The sequence below is a fragment of the Octopus sinensis genome, linkage group LG15 (genome assembly GCF_006345805.1).
Source record: "Octopus sinensis linkage group LG15, ASM634580v1, whole genome shotgun sequence".
Lineage (NCBI taxonomy): Eukaryota > Metazoa > Mollusca > Cephalopoda > Octopoda > Octopodidae > Octopus > Octopus sinensis.
In genome coordinates this window covers 54,706,147-54,727,589 of record NC_043011.1, presented here as the reverse complement: position 1 = coordinate 54,727,589, position 21,443 = coordinate 54,706,147, and the positions used below count along the sequence as shown (strand labels likewise).

Below are 21,443 nucleotides of genomic sequence, written 5' to 3'. Positions count from 1 at the left end.
GAGTAATATCTTTCATCTTTTACTCATTTCCGTCACTAGACTCTGGCCATACTGGGGCACTGCCTTGAAGGGTTTACGAAGGGTTTAATTGAACGAGTGATCCTGGTATTTATTTTAAGCCTGGTGCTTATTGTATTGGTCCCTTTTGCCAAACCACTGAAGTTAGGGCCGTGTAAACAAGGCTACAACATCTCAATTAGTGTTTAGTGCAACTCTGAGCAAGGTGTACCCATTCCCATGCATATATATGCCCATGTGGGGGCAGAAAGAGGCACACCCAGATATCATATTTGTATATTCATTTCTTTATTGCCCACTGGGGGCTAAACATAGAGGGGACAAACAAAGATAGATAAAGGGATTAAGTCGATTACATCGACCCCAGTGCGTAACTGGTACTTATTTAATCGACCCTGAAAGGATGAAAGGCTAAGTCGACCTCGGCGGAATTTGAACTCGGAACGTAACGGCAGACGAAATACTGCTAAGCATTTCACCTGGTGTTCTGCCAGCTCGCCGCCTTATTGTATTTATATACTAAGAAGGAAGTTCATTATGAGTTGCCAAGGGAGTGAACTCATGTATATTTCGATCAAGGATGGTGGCAGAGGAGGAGTGGGAGGATGGGGAAAGGGTGTTGATTTGAGAGGTGCAGACGATTGTAAACTCTACGAAAATCTTATATAATTCCAGTGATAATCATATCCAGAAAACAGAATTTCAACAAACATCCAGCTTCCAGTAGCTTTTATCTTTTCCTTTACTTGTTTCAGCCACACTGGGGCACTGTCTTGAAATTTTTGGTGAATGAATTGACCCCAGGGCTTACTTTAATTTTTAAGCCTGGTACTTATTCTGTTGGTTCCTTTCTGGTGAACCGCTAGGTTACAGGGATATCAACACATTAACACTGGTTGTCAAATGGTTGTTAGTGGGGGTGATGACAAGCACTCACTCACACTCACACACATGATGGGCTCCTTTCAGTTTCTGTCTATCAAATCCATTCACAAATCTTCAGTTGGCCAAGACTATAGTAGAAGACACTTGTCTCCAAGGTGCCACGCAGTGGGATTGGACCTGGAACCATGTGTTTAGGAATCTTCTTACCACACAGCCATACCTGCTCTTAATCTACGAAAAAAAAAAATCTGTAAAATAAAATAAGCTCAAAAGGGAGGGAAAAAATGGAATCTATCCTGTATCTGATTAACGTGTGTAGCTGTGTTATTCATTTTAAAACCTTGAGAGAGATCTCAATCTTATAATTCTTCTTTCCTCGTTCCCCAATCCCCCAGTGGTTGTTACCTTTCTTTTGGTTACATAAAGTACGCACATGTGTGAGATAAATAAGTATTTATTCTCATATAGTCCAGTACATAGCATTGCTCCAGCACATTTGAGTCCACGGTCAATGCCGCTTAAACATACATTAAGAAAATATAATCTGAGTTACATACCAATTATTGTCCAGGGACATACCACTATGGCTTTACTGGTAAGATTTGACCTCTTGTTTATGTGTGTGCGTGTAGAGGGGAAGTGGAGGAGCAGTGGTCTCTAAACTTAATCTTTTCTCATTTATTTTTTGATCTACTATATTTTGTTTTTTAAAAAAGGTTACACTCACTGAATACATCAAGCTTGATGACAATATCTATCGTGTGTGTCCAAAATTTTCCGAAGAGATCCTAGTTCATAACAGAGTGGCCACATTTCAGGTTTGTTATTAATTTTTGTATTTTGTTTTACACATTTAAAACAAAAAAAATTTGGTAACTGAATTTTAAATGATTTCTCTGACCTCTTTAGAGGTGGGCTATTCTTTTATTTGTTTCAGTCATTTGACTGCAGCCATGCTGGAGCACTGCTTTTAGTTGAGCAAATCGACCCCAGGACCTATTCTTTGTAAGCCTAGTACTTATTCTATTGGTCTCTTTTGCTGAACTGCTATGTTATGGGGATGTAAAACACCAGTTGTCAAGCAGCCTTGTGGGGACAAACACAGACACACAAACATACATACACACACACATATATATATATACATATACATATATACGATGGGCTTCTTTCAGTTTCCGTCTACCAAATCCACTCACAAGGCCCTGGTCAGCCTGAGGTTATAGTAGAAGACGCTTGCCTTCGGTGCTACATGGTGGGACTGAACCCCGAACCATGTTGTTGATAAGCAAACTACTTAACATGCAGCTACTCCTACCCCTATGAGAATTTCTTCTCATTTTTCTGCATTGATGGGTGAGATGAAGATTTGCAATTACTTCACAAGAGCAGTAAACATGTTTTGTTGTTTAAGTCTGGTATTTCATTCTGTCAGACTCTTTTGCCTAACTGTTAAGTTATGAAGATGTAAACAAACCAACACTGACTGTCAAGCAGTGGTGGGGGATAAATACAACACAAACACAAAATCACACACACATAGATAGACATACATACATACATGCCTACACATACGGCAGGATTTTTTCAGTTTCCGTCTACCAAATCCACTCACAAGGCTTTGGTCGGCCTGAGGCTATAGTAGAAGACACACACTTGCCCAAGGTGCCATGCAGTGGAACAGAACCTGGAACCATGTGGTTGGGAAGCAAGCTTCTTATTTCTTTATTGCCCACAAGGGCCTAAACATAGAGGGGACAGACAAAGGAATTAAGTTGATTACATCGCCCCCAGTGTGTAACTGGTACTTAATTTATTGACCCTGAAAGGATGAAAGGCAGAGTCGACCGTGGCGGAATTTGAACTCGGAACGTAACGACAGACGAAATACCGCTAAGCATTTCACCCGGCATGCTAACGATTCTGCCAGCTCACTGCCTTAAAGCAGACAGAAAAGACAGATTTGGTTGGCCCGAGGCTATAGCAGAAGACACCTGCCCAAAGTGCCATGTGGTGGAACAGAACCCGGAACCATGTGGTTGGGAATCAAGCTTCTTACCACACAGCCACACCTTTGCCTATATGTTGGTCTCTGCCAGGCACCCGACAATCTCTGTGAACTCCATTCAAGGCACAGCATCATGGTGGAAAGCAACTCGGCCGACCAGCTTGAACCTCTTGATATTTTTTTCAACCCTTTAGTATTGAAAATGGTCATGTCCAGCTACCACATTCCACCTGTTTTATGTCCAAACCAACTAGAGCTGGAATCCTGCATCCACCCTACAACGCCATTCTAAAAGTAAACAACTTCATCACCGAAATCTTGAAGCTATAAGGTGATGTATAATAAATTTCAAAGCAATGAATAAATAAGCATTACACATTGACGGAATAACCTCAATGCTAAAGGGTTAAAGATTCTTGTATTTTTCCTTATTTCAGTACAAAAAAGAAATGTGCAAAATAGATCCTGACCATCTGCTGGGTCTTGTATTGGAAGTCATTCCTGACAACTCCTGTCTGGTGTTTTGTTCCACAAAGAAAAACTGTGAAAATGTGGCCACCATGCTGACCAAAATGTTGGCCAAATATAAAAGGTATCCAATGTCTTTATATCATTTTGATTTATATTTTACGTTTTGCTTGTTTTAGTCATTGGACTGCGGCCATGCTGGGATACAGCCTTGCAGTGTTTAGTTGAACAGATTGGCCCCCGTGCTTGATTTTAAAGTCTGGTGCTCATTCAGTTAAACTCTTTTCTCAAACTGTTCAGTTACAGGGACATAAACAAACCAACACTGGTATTCAAGTGATGTTGGAGGGACAAACACAAAGATACACATACACACAAATGTATATATGTGCATGTGTGTAGATATATATCTATATATATGTATGTGTGTGTGTGCGTGTGTATGTATATATGTGTATATGCATGTATATATATATATATATATATATTTACCTCTGTCTTCCTTTTCTATTGGACTTTCCTCTGTTTCTGAAGAAGAGCTTTACTCGAAACATAAAACCACCTTTCTTTCCTTCCCTGAGCATCTGCTAATACTTCACATGTACCACGTCCTTGCATTGTTATTTTTTTGTGTTTGTTCATCGTTTTGTTTGGATTTACTATATGTCAATGATTAGCATACAAAACTACACCATTACACCTAATATGAAATGAATTGGAACAGAAATTGAGGAAATTGAAAAAGTGGCAGCCAAACAGAAAAGGATCCTGCAATTCTTTTCTGTGATATTCTCATCATGTGTCCATAGTGCCAGAGCTGTGACCTTTCAGTGTGGAGAAGTAGCTGCTCCCCAATCTCTGTCAAGTAATGTTACTCCAAAGATCCTTTTGAGGAACCCCATTTCAGCCATCATTCTCTTCCATACTCTTCCATATGATTCATTTTATTAGTATTTCTAGCTAAGTTAGTCTTCTGGTTTGGTGCTATAAGCCTGCAGTTTTCATTCTAAAGACGGTGCTTCCTTTTAGTGAAGCAGCTAAAATTCCCTCATTGGTTAATGGAACATCTTTTTGTTAAATGCAGCTAATGTCTTTTCCTTTCTTCTATATCTTGGCCATCTCTATTTGCAGGAACTTCTTAGATATTCACAAATCTCAAAAAAAGCAACTGCTGAAAGATTTGAAAGCTGACAACAATGGCCATTTGTGCCCAGTATTAGCACAAACAATTCCTTTTGGTATTGCTTACCACCACAGCGGGCTTACAAGTGATGAACGGAGGTTGATAGAAGATGCATACTCATCTAACATTCTGTGTTTATTAGCTTGTACCTCAACATTGGCGGCAGGCGTCAATCTTCCTGCTAAACGGTTTGTTTTGAATTATTTATCATTCAAAATGAAAGTACCATAAATCCTTGAGTATAATCTGCATTTTTTCCCCAAAATTTAACAGTCAAAATCCCTAGTGCGTACTATATACGAGGTTAAAAATGAAAAATATTTTCTAAGCAATGTCCTAGTCTCCATTTGCTGTCCGGCAATGTTTATTCAGGCGCATTTTGTGATGTCGGGCATGAAAATACCTTAAGCTAAGCCTGAAAGCAATGAAGTCATAAAAGAATCATCCATAACTTGCAGTAAGCAACATTTATTAAAATAAAAGTATTCAGAACACAGTATAACATGTAACAAAAACAATTTGCAAACATATTTACATTCCCATATAACAGTTAAGAACATCACCATTATTGTATTACGCATGTGTGGAAGTGTTTGTTCGATCAGGTGCTGCTGGCTTCATTACGCACGACTTAAGTTAGAGAAAGGGTGCGTATTATACACAAGGTTTAGGTTTTTCAGAGGTACATCTCCCTAAAAATCCCCCTGCGTATTATACTCAAGGGCGGACTATACTCAAGGATTTACGGTAAGAAATTTTAAAGTTTACTTTGTAAATTTATAATTGTACATCTTTCTCTCAATCTACTGGTTTATGCAATATTATTATTATTATCATTCATGTCACTACCTGGAATCAAACTCGGAATCTTGGGGGTTAGTAGCCTGTGCTCTTAACCACTGTGCCATATGCCCGTAGTGGTTAAGAGCACGGACTACAAACTCCAAGATTCCGAGTTTGATTCCAGGCAGTGACCTGAATAATAATAATAATAACAACAACATCGAAAAATACCTTAGGAATGAGAACCCAGGTTGGAAATTTCCCCAAGACACCTGATGAAGGCTGGAGGGTATATCACCTGAAATGTTGTGTTAACAACAAACAAGATGGGGACAAATATCCGTCAAATGTAAATAATGTAAATAATTCCTCATCTCTTAAATATAGAACTCGATGAAATACTGCTAAGCTTTTTCCCTGGCGTGCTAACGATTCTGCCAGGTTGCCACCTTATATTAAATATATTAATAAGTTTTTACTATAGAGCAGCGTCTATTACAAGATTCAAATATTTATTTTTGTTTTTTTTGCTTAGAGTCATATTGCGCAGCCCTTATATCGGTAAGAACTTCATCAGCAGATCTCGGTATTTACAAATGATTGGAAGAGCCGGTAGAGCAGGTATTGATGAATCAGGAGAAAGCATTCTGATAGTTGCACCAAGGGACAAAGAAAAGGTAAGGAGTTTTGTTAAGGTTCTGCAAACTAAATTTCTGTGGATTCTTAAAGATGTAAAAAAAATATTTTTACATAATTTATTCAGATGTTCACCTTAAATTTACTTTGGCGTGAATATGTACAAAGGGGTCGATTTTGCCTTTCATCCTTTCAGGGTTGATAAATTAAGTACCAGTTGTATACTGGGGTTGATCTAATTGACTGGTCCCCTCCCCCAAAATTTCGGGCCTTGTGCCCTAGAGTAGGAAAGGATATATGGGTGGGTGTTGTATCGATGCGACTTCAAGAAAGCTGAACATTTCCAACAGAAACCGTGTCGAATCAGATTGGAACCTGGTGCAGCTCCCTAGCTTACCATTCCTCAGTCAAACTGTCCAACCCATGCCAGCATGGAAAACGGATATTAAATGATGATGATGATGATGATAATGATGAAACTGGTAAAGACCTATTGCGTGTGCGCACACATGTGTGTATGTATGTATGTATGTGTAAGTGTGTGTGTGTATGTATCTATATATATGTGTGTGTGTGTGTGTATTCTTGTCTTGACATTATGTAATGGTCATAAATGAGTATCATTGTCGTGTAAGTGAGGGTGTACACTTCCAGTCTTTTGTGGGAAACACGGGGGCCAGATATGTTTCTCCTTGCTTGGAGACAGGTCAGGGTTGATGACAGGAAGGGCATCCAACTAGAGAAAATTCCATTTGACCCATACGAACGTGGGAAAATGGACATTAAAACAATAATGATGATGATGACGATGACGATGATGATGAAATTCATTTATTAAGTCTGTAATGTTTTTTTTTTTGTTTTTGTTTTTATTTTTCCTATTTTGTCTTCCTTCAGGTTAAAGATCTGATCAGTAAGCCAATGGAAAGTTGCCACAGCAGTCTGGCATTTGATGATGGCAAAGGGATTCGATTGCTAATCCTGTCTCTTGTTGGTCTTCAGGTAATCACAATTCCACCATAAGCTTTCAGCTAAAGATTTGCCATTCCGTTGGTTTATTCTAATTGAGACAAGTAAAATCAAAAATTAAAATCACGATCATCATCATCATCATCGTTTAACGTCCGTTCTCCATGCTAGCATGGGTTGGACGGTTCGACCGGGGATCTGGGAAGCCAGAAGGCTGCACCAGACTCCAGTCTGATCTGGCAGTGTTTCTACAGCTGGATGCCTTTCCTAACGCCAACCACTCCGTGAGTGTAGTGGGTGCTTTTTATGTGCCACCTGCACAGGTGCCAGGCGAGGCTGGCAACGGTCATGATCAGATTGGTGCATTTTACGTGCCACCGGCACGGAAGCCAGTCGAGGCGGCACTGGCATCATCCACGATTCGGATGGTGCTTTTTACGTGCCGCCGGCACGGAAGCCAGTCAAGGCGGGGCTGGCATCGGCCATGATTCGGATAGCGCTTTTTAAAATGGAAATTGTAGTTGTGGCCGATGCCAGTGCCACCTGACTGGGTCTTGTGCTGGTGGCACACAACGAGCACCATTCATGTGTGGGCTGTTGCCAGTGCCACCTGACTGGCTCCCCATGCCAGTGGCATGTAAAAAGCACTATCTGAACATGGTTGATACTAGCCACCCTGCCCCAACTGGCTCCTCTGCCAGTGGCATGTAAAAATCACCATCTGAACGTGGCAGATGCCAGTGCTGCCTGACTGGCTCCTGTGCCAGTGACATGTAAAAAGCACCCACTATACTCTTGGAGTGGTTGGCATTAGGAAGGGCATCCAGCTGTAGAAACACTGCCAGATCAATGATTGGAGCCTGGTACAGCCTTCTGGCTTGCCAGTCCCCAGTCAAACCGTCCAACCCATGCCAGCACGGAAAGCAGACATTAAACAATGATGATGATGACAACCTGTCAACTGACTGGGAATCAAAATCTTTCACTCTTTGAACGAAAAGCAGGACAGGCATACCTCAGCTTACACAGGTAAACGATTCCAAAACATGGAACTTTACTTGAGAAACAACATAATATGAAGAAAGCTTTTTGAAAATTGAGTCTTTTTTGTTATTTCTTTTACTTGTTTCAGTCATTTGACTGGCCATGCTGAGGCACCGCCTATACTCGAGCAAATCGACCCCAGGACTTATTCTTTGTAAGCCTAGTACTTCTTCTATCGGTCTCTTTTGCTGAACTGCTAAGTTACGGGGATGTAAACACACCAGCATCGGTTGTCAAGTGATGTTGGGGGGATAAACACAGACACAAACATACACACACACACACACACACACACACATATATATATATATATATATATATATATACACATATATACGACAGGCTTCTTTCAGTTTCCGTCTACTAAATCCACTCACAAGGCTTTGGTTGGCCCGAGGCTATAGTAGAAGACACTTGCCCAAGGTGTCATGCAGTGGGACTGAACCCAGAACCATGTGGTTGGTAAGCAAGCTACTTACCACACAGCCACTCCTTTATTTTTTTCCATTAATTTCATTAAAAAAATGACAGTCAAAAAAGAAATAACTCAAAACAACTGAAGTTGCTAAGTTAAGGTATGCCTGTATAAGGGAAAATAGAATACTGTTTCACAGTAAAATATTAGCAGTGGAATTAGAACAACAGTTCTCAACCAATTCTTGTAACTATGGACCCTTGATTCCTATTTTATTCAGCTGAACCCTAATTGTCATTGGGCGTTTTTAAAATATGATGATGATGATAACGATCAATTTAAACGTATGACACTATTTGTGGAAGTTTTATATAAAAATATCGAAGAATTTTTTTTGATTCTCTTCACAGATTGCTACAGATGTTTCAAGTCTCTTTGCAATAATCTCTAATAGCTTGTTGAGTGTCCAAAGTAAAGAACTGGAATGTGATATGAATGAACAAACGAAAAACTGCCTTCAGTCCCTGCTGGACTTGGGCCTTGTTAAACAGAAACGAAATACTGCTTCACCTGTAGAAAATGCTGATGATAAAGCAGAAAACAGTTCCAGTTCTGCTAATTTTAATTTGGATATCAGTGATTTAGGAAGGGCAGTATATAAAGGTAGGTTAATGCTGACTTAATTTTCAATATTTGTCCTTTGTTTAACTTTAAACTGCATCCCGTAGCGGTCCCTGATTCAGGAGTTCCAAGGTTTTGAGGAGTTTGGAACCATCTCTTGGCCACTGTTGTTTCCAGGTCTTCACTGACCTGGAGTAGTTACATTTGTCCAGTCCTGGCTGTGGGTAAATTAGCATGTTATGGAAGAAAGTCTGGGCATAAATCCTCTTTGGTTTGTGAGTGCCTTGAGAAAAGAAAAGGCTGAAGGAGTCACCTTCAGCTGCAGATCACGGGGTGGAGTTTCTAAGGTGGTCCAGTACCCTCTTTGGCACCCTTCCAGCAACACCAGTTAGAGCTCTCCAGGCGTGTGAGGTATTTTAGGTATTGAAGATGGCCACTCCAATGTAAAACCAACAACTTGCTGGTCACTACAACGGTCTTTAGCCCACTGAACCACTGCAAGTCAGACCTCCGAGTCTAATGGGTTGGATCGGATTGTCCAGACTGGAGCACAATCAGGAAGCAAAGCCTTACGGTAATGGAGAAGAGATGCAAATGACAGGTAGTAGATGGTACCAACATTGATTGTCAAGCAGTGATGGGGGGGGGGCAAACACACACACACATGCACACGCACACACACACATAAAAGATGGAGGTTATTAAATTCCCTCCTAAATTGAAATGTTTTAAACTTACTTCTGTGCTATTTCCATTTCCATCTTTTATACATAAAAATTTGATTCCTATAGATCTCTAATCTTTTTTCAACTATATATATATATATGTATATATATATATATACTAGCAGTATCGCCCGGCTTTGCTCGGGTTTGTAAGGGAAATAACTTTAAAGCATTTTTAGAGAGTTATAGCCAAAAAATAGCAAAAAATGCATTAAAAATGGAAAAAATAATTATGGTAGATTTTTTTTTAAATCGTTGACTCATCGTAGACATTTTTAGAGAGTTACTTCCCTTATATTAAAAAAATATGCATTAAAATGGAAAAAAATGATCGTAAATTATTTTTAAAATCGTAGACTCATTGTAGACGTGCGCTTATACCCAGAAGGGCTCGATATGAATCACGACTATAAGATACCCGGTTTTGGTTAAACTGCACTGCAAAATGTGGGAGTAGTTAGGAATCTAAATCGGAGTAGACAGACACACAACCTTTCTTTTATATATAAAGATATATATATATATATATATATATATATATATATATATATATATATATATATATTGGCCTCATTTACTTTTTCTCGTTACCTGTACAATAGTAGGTGTAATTGTAGTATTATTCCTGCTTCACACTACTCTCCTTAAATACACGTACATTGTGTAACCTTTCTATTTCAGGGTCCATTGATATTGATATCAGTAACAAGCTGTATAATGATTTAAAGAAGTCCACTGAGATGTTGGTTGTGTCCAACTATTTACACATGCTGGCCCTTACAACGCCCTATGACATTGTCTCTACAATAACACCTTCTTGGATAATTTATTTCAAACAGGTATGGCTTATTAGTTGGGCTCAGGTTCTTTAGTTTCTGACTTTGTATATTTTCATTATACTTATACATGTTTCTGGCCTCTTTCCTGTACCACTCTCTCTCTCTCTCTCTCTCTCTCTCTCTCTCTCTCTCTCTCCATGTACCCCCTCTATAGCAAGACACCTATTTCTGCCTCTCTATTTCTCTTTTACACTCTAACCTTTCATTATTTGATATTGGATCTCTTCCTTTGATGCCCCCTCTGTTGTTGAAAGACCCCTGCATCTGTCTCTTTGTTAGACGGTTTGACTGAGGACTGGTGAGCCAGAAGGTTGCACCAGGCCCAGACAGATCTGGCAGTGTTTCTACAGCTGGATGCCCTTCCTAACAGTAACCACACTGAGAGTGTAGTGGGTGTTTTTACGTGCCACCGGCATGAGGGCCAGTCAGGTGGTCCTGGCAACGACCACACTCAAAGGTGTTTTCACATGCTACCTGCATGGGAGCCAGTCCAGCGGCACTGGTAACGACCACACTCAAATGTTATTTTTTTACGTGCCACTGGCACATGTGCCAGTAAGGCAACCTTGGTAACCTTAACCTTTTTTCCGTACCTTGAGAGCATACACTGACACATCTTCACCACCATCTTTTCTCTGTATCTGTTGGTCTATCTGTCTGTCCCTGTTTCTCTCTCTCACCCCCTCTCTTCCAAGTGAAGCAGCAAGGCACCTCTTTTTGTCCCCCTATCATGCATTAACCTCTCATCACCTGGCACAAAGCCACCTCCATCAGGACTATTCCCCATGTCAGTTGAGTCGGGAAGGAGTAGTATTGTGGGTTACTTTGTGACCGCATTGGTCCTGGTGCCATGTAAACAAAGCATCCAACACACTCTGGAAAGTGGTTGGTGTTAGGAAGAGTATCCAGCTGAGAAAACCATGCCAAAGCAGAGAGTGGGACTTGGCACTCCCCTCTGGCTTGCTAGCTCTTTTCAAACTGATCAACACAAGCCGGCATGGGAAGAGGGCATTAAATGACGATGATGGTGATGATATCAATTGAATTTTGTTGGCAATTCCACAGACAATGGAATGACCAAAAGAATTTGCTAAGAAATTGTTTATTCACATCTCAGTTTTAACAGTATATATATGTGTATTAATGTATGGCTGTCTGTTGTATGTATATATTTTCAGCTGAGTAGCCTAAAATCAGATGAACTCTCTGTTGCCAATCACATGGGGGTCACTGTGAACTTTGTAGCTCGGAAAGCTTCTGGTCAAGTGGTGAAACAGGTAAGAACTGTTAAAAAAGTATTTTAATACAGGTTTCAAATTTTGGCGCAGGGCCAGCAATTTTGGGAGAGTTTGTTTGTTCCTTCTCGAACCATGCCTGGCTCATAAGGGCCAGTTTCCCGGTTTCCTTGGCGTATAGGTTCCCCACCTGGACGGGATGCCGGTCCATTGTAGGTGAGCTGTAAGATGCAGGAGGAAAGAGTGGGAGAAAGTTTTGGCCAACGAGTCAGCAGAAGTTCGCCATTACCTTCTGCCGGAACTGTGTGGAGTTTAGGTGTTTCGCTCATAAACACACACTTCGCCCGGTCTGAGATTCGAACCCACGATCCCTTGACTGCAAGTCCGCTGCTCTAACCACTAGGCCATGTGCCTCCACAATTTTGGGAGAGTGTATATGTATGTGTGTGTGTGTGTGTGTGTGTGTGTGTGTGTGTATATATATTATAGTGGAGAAAGATGCTTATTAATTTGGTATGTTATAGTTACTAACAGAAAGCAATTATCAAAGACTTGACTGTCTGGAAATATTTTATAAATTCATGTTCCAAGAAATTCCGGGTAAATTTGATTTCTGAAGTTTACTGAATATTTGGACTACAAGTTTTTCACAAATTTAAATATTCATTGCATTCACTGCAGAGTAGATTTTAATGTTTAATAAACAATATTATTCATTTACAAGTCTCTCACTCTCTCTTGCCTCTATTTTCACTAATAATTACTTAATAGATATTCATTTCAATGTTTTAATTTCAAGTTTTAATTTGCTATTTGTAAAACCCACAGTTTATTCTAATGTAAAAAAATTATTCATTGAAATAGCAGAAAGACTGCCCTCCAGGCTGTTTTCTGCTAGTCTCTTGATAATATTTTCACATTTGATTCCCAATTATATTTTATGTCTATTTCTTTGTATAATAGTGCTCACTTGCTTAGTAAATATTGCTTTCATTATTTTATCACAGTCATAATCTCTCTCTTTTAAACAAACACCACTGTAGTCCAACAACAGAGGGAGAAGCAGTTTGTCAAGTTTTACCTTCCCCTCAAGCAACATAGAGATTACAATTCAGTAGCCTTCTGTAAGCATTGTAGTGTGTGTGTGAGAAAGAGAACATTACGTGGGCACATGGCATAGTGGTTAAGAGTGCAGGCTACTAATCCCAAGATTCTGAATCCGATTCCAGGCAGTGACCTGAATGATAATAATAATAATAACATCAAAAAATACCTTAGGAATGAGAACCCAGGTTTGAAATTTCCTCAAGACACCTGATGAAGACTGGAGGGTATATCAGCCGAAACGTTTTAACAGCAAACAAGACGAGGACAAATATTCATCGAATGTAAATAATGTAAATAATATCTTTCAAAATTTCAGCATCTGAAGACTGTATGACTCGTTGCCACAATTTTTCTTTTTCTCTGTTGTTTATCTTGTAGTCTGTTGATGAATTTGCTGTGAACAGATTTTATCTAACCCTGATGCTGTTTGAAGTGTGGAAACAGAAGACCATCTGGGAAGTGGCTGAAATCTTCCAAGTGCCAAGAGGTTTTGTGCAGAATCTGGTCAGCAGTGCTTCGAGTTTTGCTACATGCATTTCTTACTTCTGCAAGGTTTGTGCATGTTACATATGCGTAAACAACGTTCCTTTGAATTCTTGCACATCATCATCATCATCATCATCATCATCTTCATTGTTTAACATCCACCTTCCATGCTGGTATCATCATCATCATCATCATTTAACATCCATAGTCCAATGTTGCGATGGGTTGAATGGTTTGCCTGGGCTGGGATGGTGGGATGCTGCACCAGACTCCAGTTTGAATTGGCATGGTTTTCTGTGGCTGGATGCCCTTCCTAATGCCAAGGTATCAACAGTATGTATGAAAGTTTAAATATTAGAAATTTGGAGAGCATTTTTTTCTCTATATGCATGGTGGTTCTTGCACAAACTGTGAAACCCGAAGCTGCCTTTAAATTTTATAATATGTCTGCTTCATTGTTTTTATTGGCATTATCTTGATTTAAATTCCAAGTTTGGTTACCTACCATCTTTTAAAATCCTCAAGAAATCAGGTCCATAACATAAATGAAAAACCTGCGTTGCTAATTGTTAATGTGTAAAATGTAGATTCACTGAAATTACATAAAACCAAGCATAAATGTAAGTTTCAAGTTAGTTCTTTTTTTTCGTTTAACCCAGGGGTTCTCAACCAATTTTTTTTATCTATGGACCCCTTTGATTTCTATTCTATTCTGTTGGACCCCTAAAGCCATTTGATTTTTAAAAACTAGTTTTATAGATTCTTCTTTCAAAATTCTTATTTTGTTTAACACCCAAAATAAGTTGAACTCTGTAAAAAGTCAGAGAAAGAAACCCTTGTTGTTTCTTGCTGTAAATACATCCAATGTAACATTTTTTCATGGACCCTTAAATTACTACTGTGGATCCCCAACATCGTTTAATGTCTGCTTTCCATACTGGCATGGGTTGGACGGTTTGACTGAAGGCTGGCAAGCTAGAAGGCACCGCCAGGCTCCAATCCAATCTGGCAGAGTTTTTACAGCTGGATGCCTTTCCTAACACCAAACACTCCATGAGTGTAGTGGGAGTGGTTGGCGTTAGGAAGACCATCCAGCTGTAGAAACTTTGCCAGATCGGATTGGAGCCTGGCGCAGCCTTGTAGCTTGCCAGCCCTTAGTCAAACCATGCAACCCATGCCAGCATGGAAAGCGGACATTAAACGACAATGATGGGGATCCACAGTAGTAATTTAGGGATCATATGGACACCCCAAATTGAGAACCACTGGTTTAACACTTTAGCAGTATGTAAACTGACCACATCTGGTCAAAATATCTTTCCTGTCTTATGTTCAAACTGGCCAGATCTAACTTTGCTACCCTACAATCATTATCATCATCATCATCATCAACATCATCACCATCACCACCACCATCATCATCATCATCATCATCATCATCATCATCATCATCATCATCACCACCATCATCATCACCACCATCATCATCACCATCATAATCATCATCATCATCATCATCACCATCATCATCATCATCTTTATCATCATCATCATCATCATCATCATCATCATCATCATCACCACCATCACCATCACCATCACCATCATCATTTAGCGTCTGCTTTCCATGCTGGAATGGGTTGGGCAATTTGACTGAAACTGGTAAGCTGGAGAGTGGCACCAGGTTCCAATCTGGTTTGGCATGGTTTCTATGGCTGGACGCCCTTCCTGATGCCAACCACTCCGAGAGAGTAGCGGGTGCTTTTTATGTGACACTGGCATGGACGATATCATTCTAAAAGTAATCACAACATTGAAATCTTAAAGCTATGGGATAATGAATTATTAATTAAAAACAATGGAAATAATAAGCATTACATTTGACGGTGTAATCAAAATGCTAATCAGTTAGAATTTTGTAATTTATAAAACAAATAATAATGTAGTTCTGTATTTAAGAGATGAGGAATTATGTACATTATTTACATTATTTACATTTCATGGATATTTGTCTTCATCTTGTTTGTTGCTAACACAACGTTTCAGCTGATATACTCTCCAGCCTTATTCAGGAGTCTTGGGGGAAATTTTGAACCTGACCCACGGCATATGGCGTAGTGGTTAAGAGTGCGGGCTACTAACCCCAAGATTCCGAGTTCAATTCCAAGCAGTGACCTGAACACTAATAATAATAATAATAATAATAATAATAATGATAACATCGAAAAATACCCTAGGAATGAGAACCCAGGTTCGAAATTTCCTCAAGACACCTGAAGAAGGCTGGAGGATATAACAGCCGAAACGTTGTGTTAACAACAAACAAGATGAGGACAAATATCCATCAAATGTAAATAATGTAGATAATAATGTGTTGTTGACATATTGTGAAAGAATCTTTGTAAATATTGCAGGAAATGAAAGAATTCTGGGGCCTCAGTGCCTTATTTGAGCCATTCATTCAGCAACTGTCATACAGCACCATTCTTGATCTTATTCCACTGATAGAGATACCTGGAGTGAAAAAGGTAAGCATCATCTCATCTTGTTGTCTGTTGTCTGGGTTAAGTTTTATCGTCAGTTGACATAGAGGTGGTCATGATGATAGTTCTTCGTCGTCATCACCATCGTCATTGTTTAATGTCCCCGTTTCTCTGTATCATTGCTTCTGATGGAATTTGCTTCCTGTCACCAACAACATTCACCTGTTTCCAGGCAAGGTAATATCAGCGCCCCTCCCATCTCCCCAACCAGACATCTCACAGAAGGTTGGAAATGAAAGACACTGTTTGAATGAGGTTGACAGTTGCTTACAACTATCACAAAATATCAAAGCAAGAAGACAGTAGCGCACACATAAACACACACACACACACACACACACACACATGCACACACGCACACACACACAGAGGAATGGTTGTGCTCAGTATGAAAAGATTTTACCCTTCAGGTTTCACCTCATATTGCTGTTAATCACGTTAACCCTTTAGCATTCTGATTTCTTTTGTCAAATGTAATCCTAGTTATTCACATTGTTTTGAATTAATCATAGACGTAGGAGTGGCTGTGTGGTAAGTAGCTTGCTTACGAACCACATGATTCCAGGTTCAGTCCCACTGCGTGACATCTTGGGCAAGTGTCCAAAGCCTTGTGAGTGGATTTGGTAGATGGAAACTGAAAGAAGCCTGTTGTATATATGTATATATATATGTATGTCTGTGTGTATATGTTTGTGTGTCTGTGTTTGTTCCCCCAACATCGCTTGACAACCGATACTGGTGTGTTTACGTCCCCGTAACTTAGCAGTTTGGCAAAAGAGACCAATAGAATAAGTACCAGGCTTACAAAGAATAAGTCCTGGGGGTCGATTTGCTTGACTAAAGATGGTGCTCCAGCATGGCCACAGTCAAATGACTGAAACAAGGAAAGAGTAAAGAGTATCTTAGAGCTTCTAGATTTCAATGGTGTACTTGTAAAATTTTTAGAATGACATAGTAGGGTAGGTGTGAGAGGTGGGATCAAGCCAGTTTTAGCATAAAAAAGCTAGTAGAATATTTGGGCCAGATATGGCTGGATTAAATGCTAAAGGATTAAACACTCACCGTTGTGTGATCATATAAGATCCTATGCATCCTGAGGAGGGCTGCAACATAATATAAAGAGCACATCAATATTAAGAAAGAAAAGAACATAGACTTGAATGGAGTCCTCGTTTATTTCATCTGATTTGGCATGGTTTCTACGGCTGGATGCCCTTCCTAACACTAAATGTATATATGTGTGTTTATATACTCTGTACTCTGTTACTTGTTTCAGTCATTTTGACTGCGGCCATGCTGGAGCATCACCTTTAGTCAAGCAAATCAACCCCAGGACTTATTCTTTGTCAGCCTTGTACTTATTCTATCGGCATCTTTTGCCGAACCACTAAGTTACGGGAATGTAAACACACCAGCATCGGTTGTCAAGCAATGCTGGGGGTACAAACACAGACACACAAACACATACACACACATATACATATATATATATATACGACGGGCTTCTTTCAGTTTCCGTCTACCAAATCCACTCACAAGGCTTTGGTCGGCCCGAGGCTATAGTAGAAGACACTTGCCCAAGGTGCTATGCAGTGGGACTGAACCCGGAACCATGTGGTTGGTAAGCAAGCTACTTACCACACAGCCACTCCTACGCCTATGTAAGTGCTCTCATTAACTGACCAATATCTTTGCTTTGTTTCTGTTTCAGGGCCGTGCTCACCAGCTGTATAATGCTGGCTATAAAACGTTGGCACTCGTAGCCAAAGCTAGCGTGAAGGATTTGGTGAAAGATATAGAACACATGTCCAAGAAACTTGCTCGACAGATTATCGCTTCAGCGCAGGTAAATAAGTTACCAAATGACCACAACATGATCTTTTTTTTCTCGCTCTTTCTCTTACTCTCACTCATTCTTTGTGCTTTATCTTCTTATCCTATTGGTTCCATCGTCCAGCTTTCATCCAGTCTATTATCACACCACTATAAGCACTACCACGCCTCTTTATCACTACTATATACTATGACATAAACTACAACATTTCTACATCTGTTTTCATACCACTATAGCTACCACTACCTAACTATTCCTATGCTTTATTGTAATAAATTGGTACGGCTTTTATATTTCCTCAGATATTTCAGTCCATTTCTGTTAAAATGCATTGTTTTGTTTCAATTTATTTTGAAAAAAATGAAGAACTTATTCGTATAACTTTGTCATTATTCATCTGATGTTCAGGACGTAAAGTAACTTGGAATTTTGATGGAAGCTTTTAGTTTTGTTCAGCTTAAAAAAACAAAGCTTATATCCTAGATATCACAGAATGAAGGGTGGTCTCGGGGCAGCGAGCTGGCAGACTCGTTAGCATGTCGGGCAAAATGCTTAGCGGTATTTCGTCTGTCTTTACGTTCTGAGTTCAAACTCCACCGAGGTTGACTTTGCCTTTCATCCTTTCGGGGTCGATAAATTAAGTACCAGTTACGCACTGGGGTCGATATAATTGACTTAATCCGTTTGCCTCCCTTGTTTGTCCCCTCTATGTTTAGCCCCTTGTGGGTAGTAAAGAAATAAGAAACGTTAGGATACCGGGCAAAATGCTTAGCGGTATTTCGTCTGTCTTTACGTTCTGAGTTCAAATTCAGCCGAGGTCGACTTTGCCTTTCATCCTTTCGGGGTCGATAAATTAAGTACCAGTTACACACTGGGGTCGATATAATCGACTTAATACCATTGTCTGTCCTTATTTGTCCCCTCTATGTTTAGTCCCTTGCAGGTAGTAAAGAAATAGGTATTTCGTCTGTCTTTATGTTCTGAGTTCAAACTCTGCCAAGGTCGACTTTGCCTTTCATCCTTTCAGGGTTGATAAATTAAATACCAGTTACGCACTGGGGTCGATGTAATCAACTTTAACCATTTGTCTGTCCTTGTTTGTCCCTTCTATGTTTAGCCCCTTGTGAGCAATAAAGAAATAAGAATGAAGGATGATCTTGGGTGAATTGGTATCAAAAGGGTTCAGTGTATCTAATTATTGTTTATTGCTTTGTCTTGTAGCTGCTTCTAGATGAAAAGAGAGAAGCTTTGTTAGAAGAAATTGAACAACTGGTCACCATTCCTGAATTTGCCAACCAACAAACTGAACAGAAACTTAGCGAAGAAACCTCGAACGTTAAAAACAAGGACTCCAACGAAACATCGCCAACAGTATTGTCTGGCAGTGATTTTGATGAAATCCAAAATGAAATTCCTGATTCTCTTCTAGATGATTATGTTTTGTAGAATTTTTTTTCTTTCAAATATCACAGAGAAATATTTATTTTTTTATCTCCTGTTTCTATTTCCATGTTTGACACTCCATATGTATACATATGAACACACACACACATATCTCATTTACATCTATATATGTATATATATGTATGTTTTGTATATATCATCAATATCATCATCATCATCATCATTGTCATTGTTTTAATGTCTGTTTTTCCATGTTTGCATCAGTCAGATTTTGTTGCCAGATTTTTTTCTGGCTGGATGCTCTTCCTGTTGCCAACCCCACCCCACCTGGTCCCAAGCATGGTAATATTCTCCTCCCCTTCTCTTCCTCCCTTCAGACATTTTCTTGGAAGACTGCAAACAAATGACACTGCTTTTATGATGTTTTATTAGTTTTAAAATTGACTCTGAGTGTTTCTCATTGTCCAGACAAACACACACACACACACCACACACACACACACTGAGACCAGTGACGTATGATGGTTATTGTGCCACCAAATTTCAAGCAGGGGTATAACAAAAGTTTACCAGTAAGATTTATGATTAAATTAATGAGTATAATGAATTTGCCATTTGCAATGGCACCTAGCACACCTGGAATATACACCCTGACTAAGACACACACACACTGACACATGCATATACATACATACATGTATATAGTTACACAACTGGCTTCTTTTCAGTTTTTGCCTGGAAAATCCACTCACAGCTTTGGTTGGCCCTGAGCTTTAACAGAACACATTTGTCTAAGGTGCTGTGCAGTGGGACTGAACCTGGATCAACATGGTTGCAAAGTGATCTTCTTAATAACACAGACATCACACACACACATACATGCACATATACACACATACACACACAAATACATACACATCCACACACACATACATATATGTACACATACACACACACACATACATACATATACACACACACATATACACACATACACACACGTACATACACAGACACATGTATGTATTGACACATCTAAATAATGCACGTGTTTCTCTGACCCATCTAAAGCGACCCATTGAAGTGACCCATCTAAAGTGACCCATTGAATCCATGCTGAGAAGTAAAATGGATGTAAAAGGATGATGATGATGATGTCCATGACGATGAGGTACACAAAATTGCAGTCATGGTCGGATGCTTAAGAAATTCACTTTGCAATCATCGTGTACTGGGTTTGATCTGACTTCAAAAGCTTCTTGAGAAAATACCAAAAGCCTTGGTTTGACACGAGCATTCTGAGTGAAATTAGGGAGGCAGAAATTTGAATGGAGATCCTCTCATTTGGGCCCTGTAATTCAAAAAGCCAGCCTTGTTATACACTGTCAGCCTTAAGGGTCCATGTCTCACTCTTTACATACATGTTGGTACAAGAAGTTTGGTAGGAAGTACCTGTTAATACAAGTTGATAGTTTGGTTGGTCAAATAGTTGAAATATTCATAATTAGAACTGACAGTGTGTGTGTTTGGCTGAACATAAATATTAATTGAACAAACAATGGATTATATATATATATGAAAAAAAAAAACCCTTGTTTTGCTTTTGTAATTTTGTTGCCATGCTACGAATATTTAGTGTCAATTTATTAAAACATATAACATATAAGTAATGAAATAAAGCTTTATTTGGATTATTTTTTATTCATCATGTGCTTTGGTGTAATGGAGCTTTTTTCCTAAGGGTCTTTTGTAATACATCCGCTGAACAGAACTCTAAAAACCATACTGTTTATAAAATTTAATTATGTCTCTGTTGTGTGGAAATAGAACAGCCCCAAGGTAGAATGGATGGATTAGTCCACCAGGATATGGTGGAGTAATGCCAATGGGTTGACGGACCCGACAGCTCATGAGCAATGTGTCGACTCGGGAGTTTGAGTAGTACCAGTGAGAATACAAGCATCTAGTACTATCTCTTAAACGGACTTAATGTTTTATTTTATTATGTCGTATGAGAACTGTATGACCCAAGTCTCTCAAAAAAATTCAGAACATTAAATAAAATCAGGTTATATTTATTTAATACAACTGCAATCTACGGCAACGCAAGGCAAAAAATTTAAGAAAATCGTCCTTCTCTGTACTTGATTTGTATTTATTAAGAGAAGCAAGTTTCACGAGGTTTGGTTTTCGCTGGTGTTTCATATTTCATCGAAAGGGTGTCATAATTCGAGTTAGTG

The 21,443-nt window shown here is 39.3% G+C and overlaps 1 protein-coding gene across 2 annotated transcripts in view; it reads left to right on the top strand.

Annotated features, from left to right (window-relative positions):
• Positions 1 to 19,638, top strand: part of LOC115219761 (helicase POLQ-like) — a 32,402-nt gene extending 12,764 nt beyond the window's left edge. For both annotated transcript variants that reach the window (XM_036509753.1, XM_029790004.2), the window contains 12 exons: positions 1,620 to 1,721; positions 3,349 to 3,503; positions 4,511 to 4,750; positions 5,881 to 6,022; positions 6,879 to 6,983; positions 8,820 to 9,072; positions 10,437 to 10,594; positions 11,773 to 11,871; positions 13,315 to 13,488; positions 15,837 to 15,950; positions 17,677 to 17,811; positions 19,021 to 19,638. In XM_036509753.1, the coding sequence (XP_036365646.1) occupies positions 1,620 to 1,721; positions 3,349 to 3,503; positions 4,511 to 4,750; positions 5,881 to 6,022; positions 6,879 to 6,983; positions 8,820 to 9,072; positions 10,437 to 10,594; positions 11,773 to 11,871; positions 13,315 to 13,488; positions 15,837 to 15,950; positions 17,677 to 17,811; positions 19,021 to 19,245 (1,902 nt within the window). In that variant the 3' untranslated portion in view covers positions 19,246 to 19,638. The remainder of the gene's footprint in view (positions 1 to 1,619; positions 1,722 to 3,348; positions 3,504 to 4,510; positions 4,751 to 5,880; positions 6,023 to 6,878; positions 6,984 to 8,819; positions 9,073 to 10,436; positions 10,595 to 11,772; positions 11,872 to 13,314; positions 13,489 to 15,836; positions 15,951 to 17,676; positions 17,812 to 19,020) is intronic.
• The last annotated feature ends 1,805 nt before the right edge of the window (positions 19,639 to 21,443 follow it).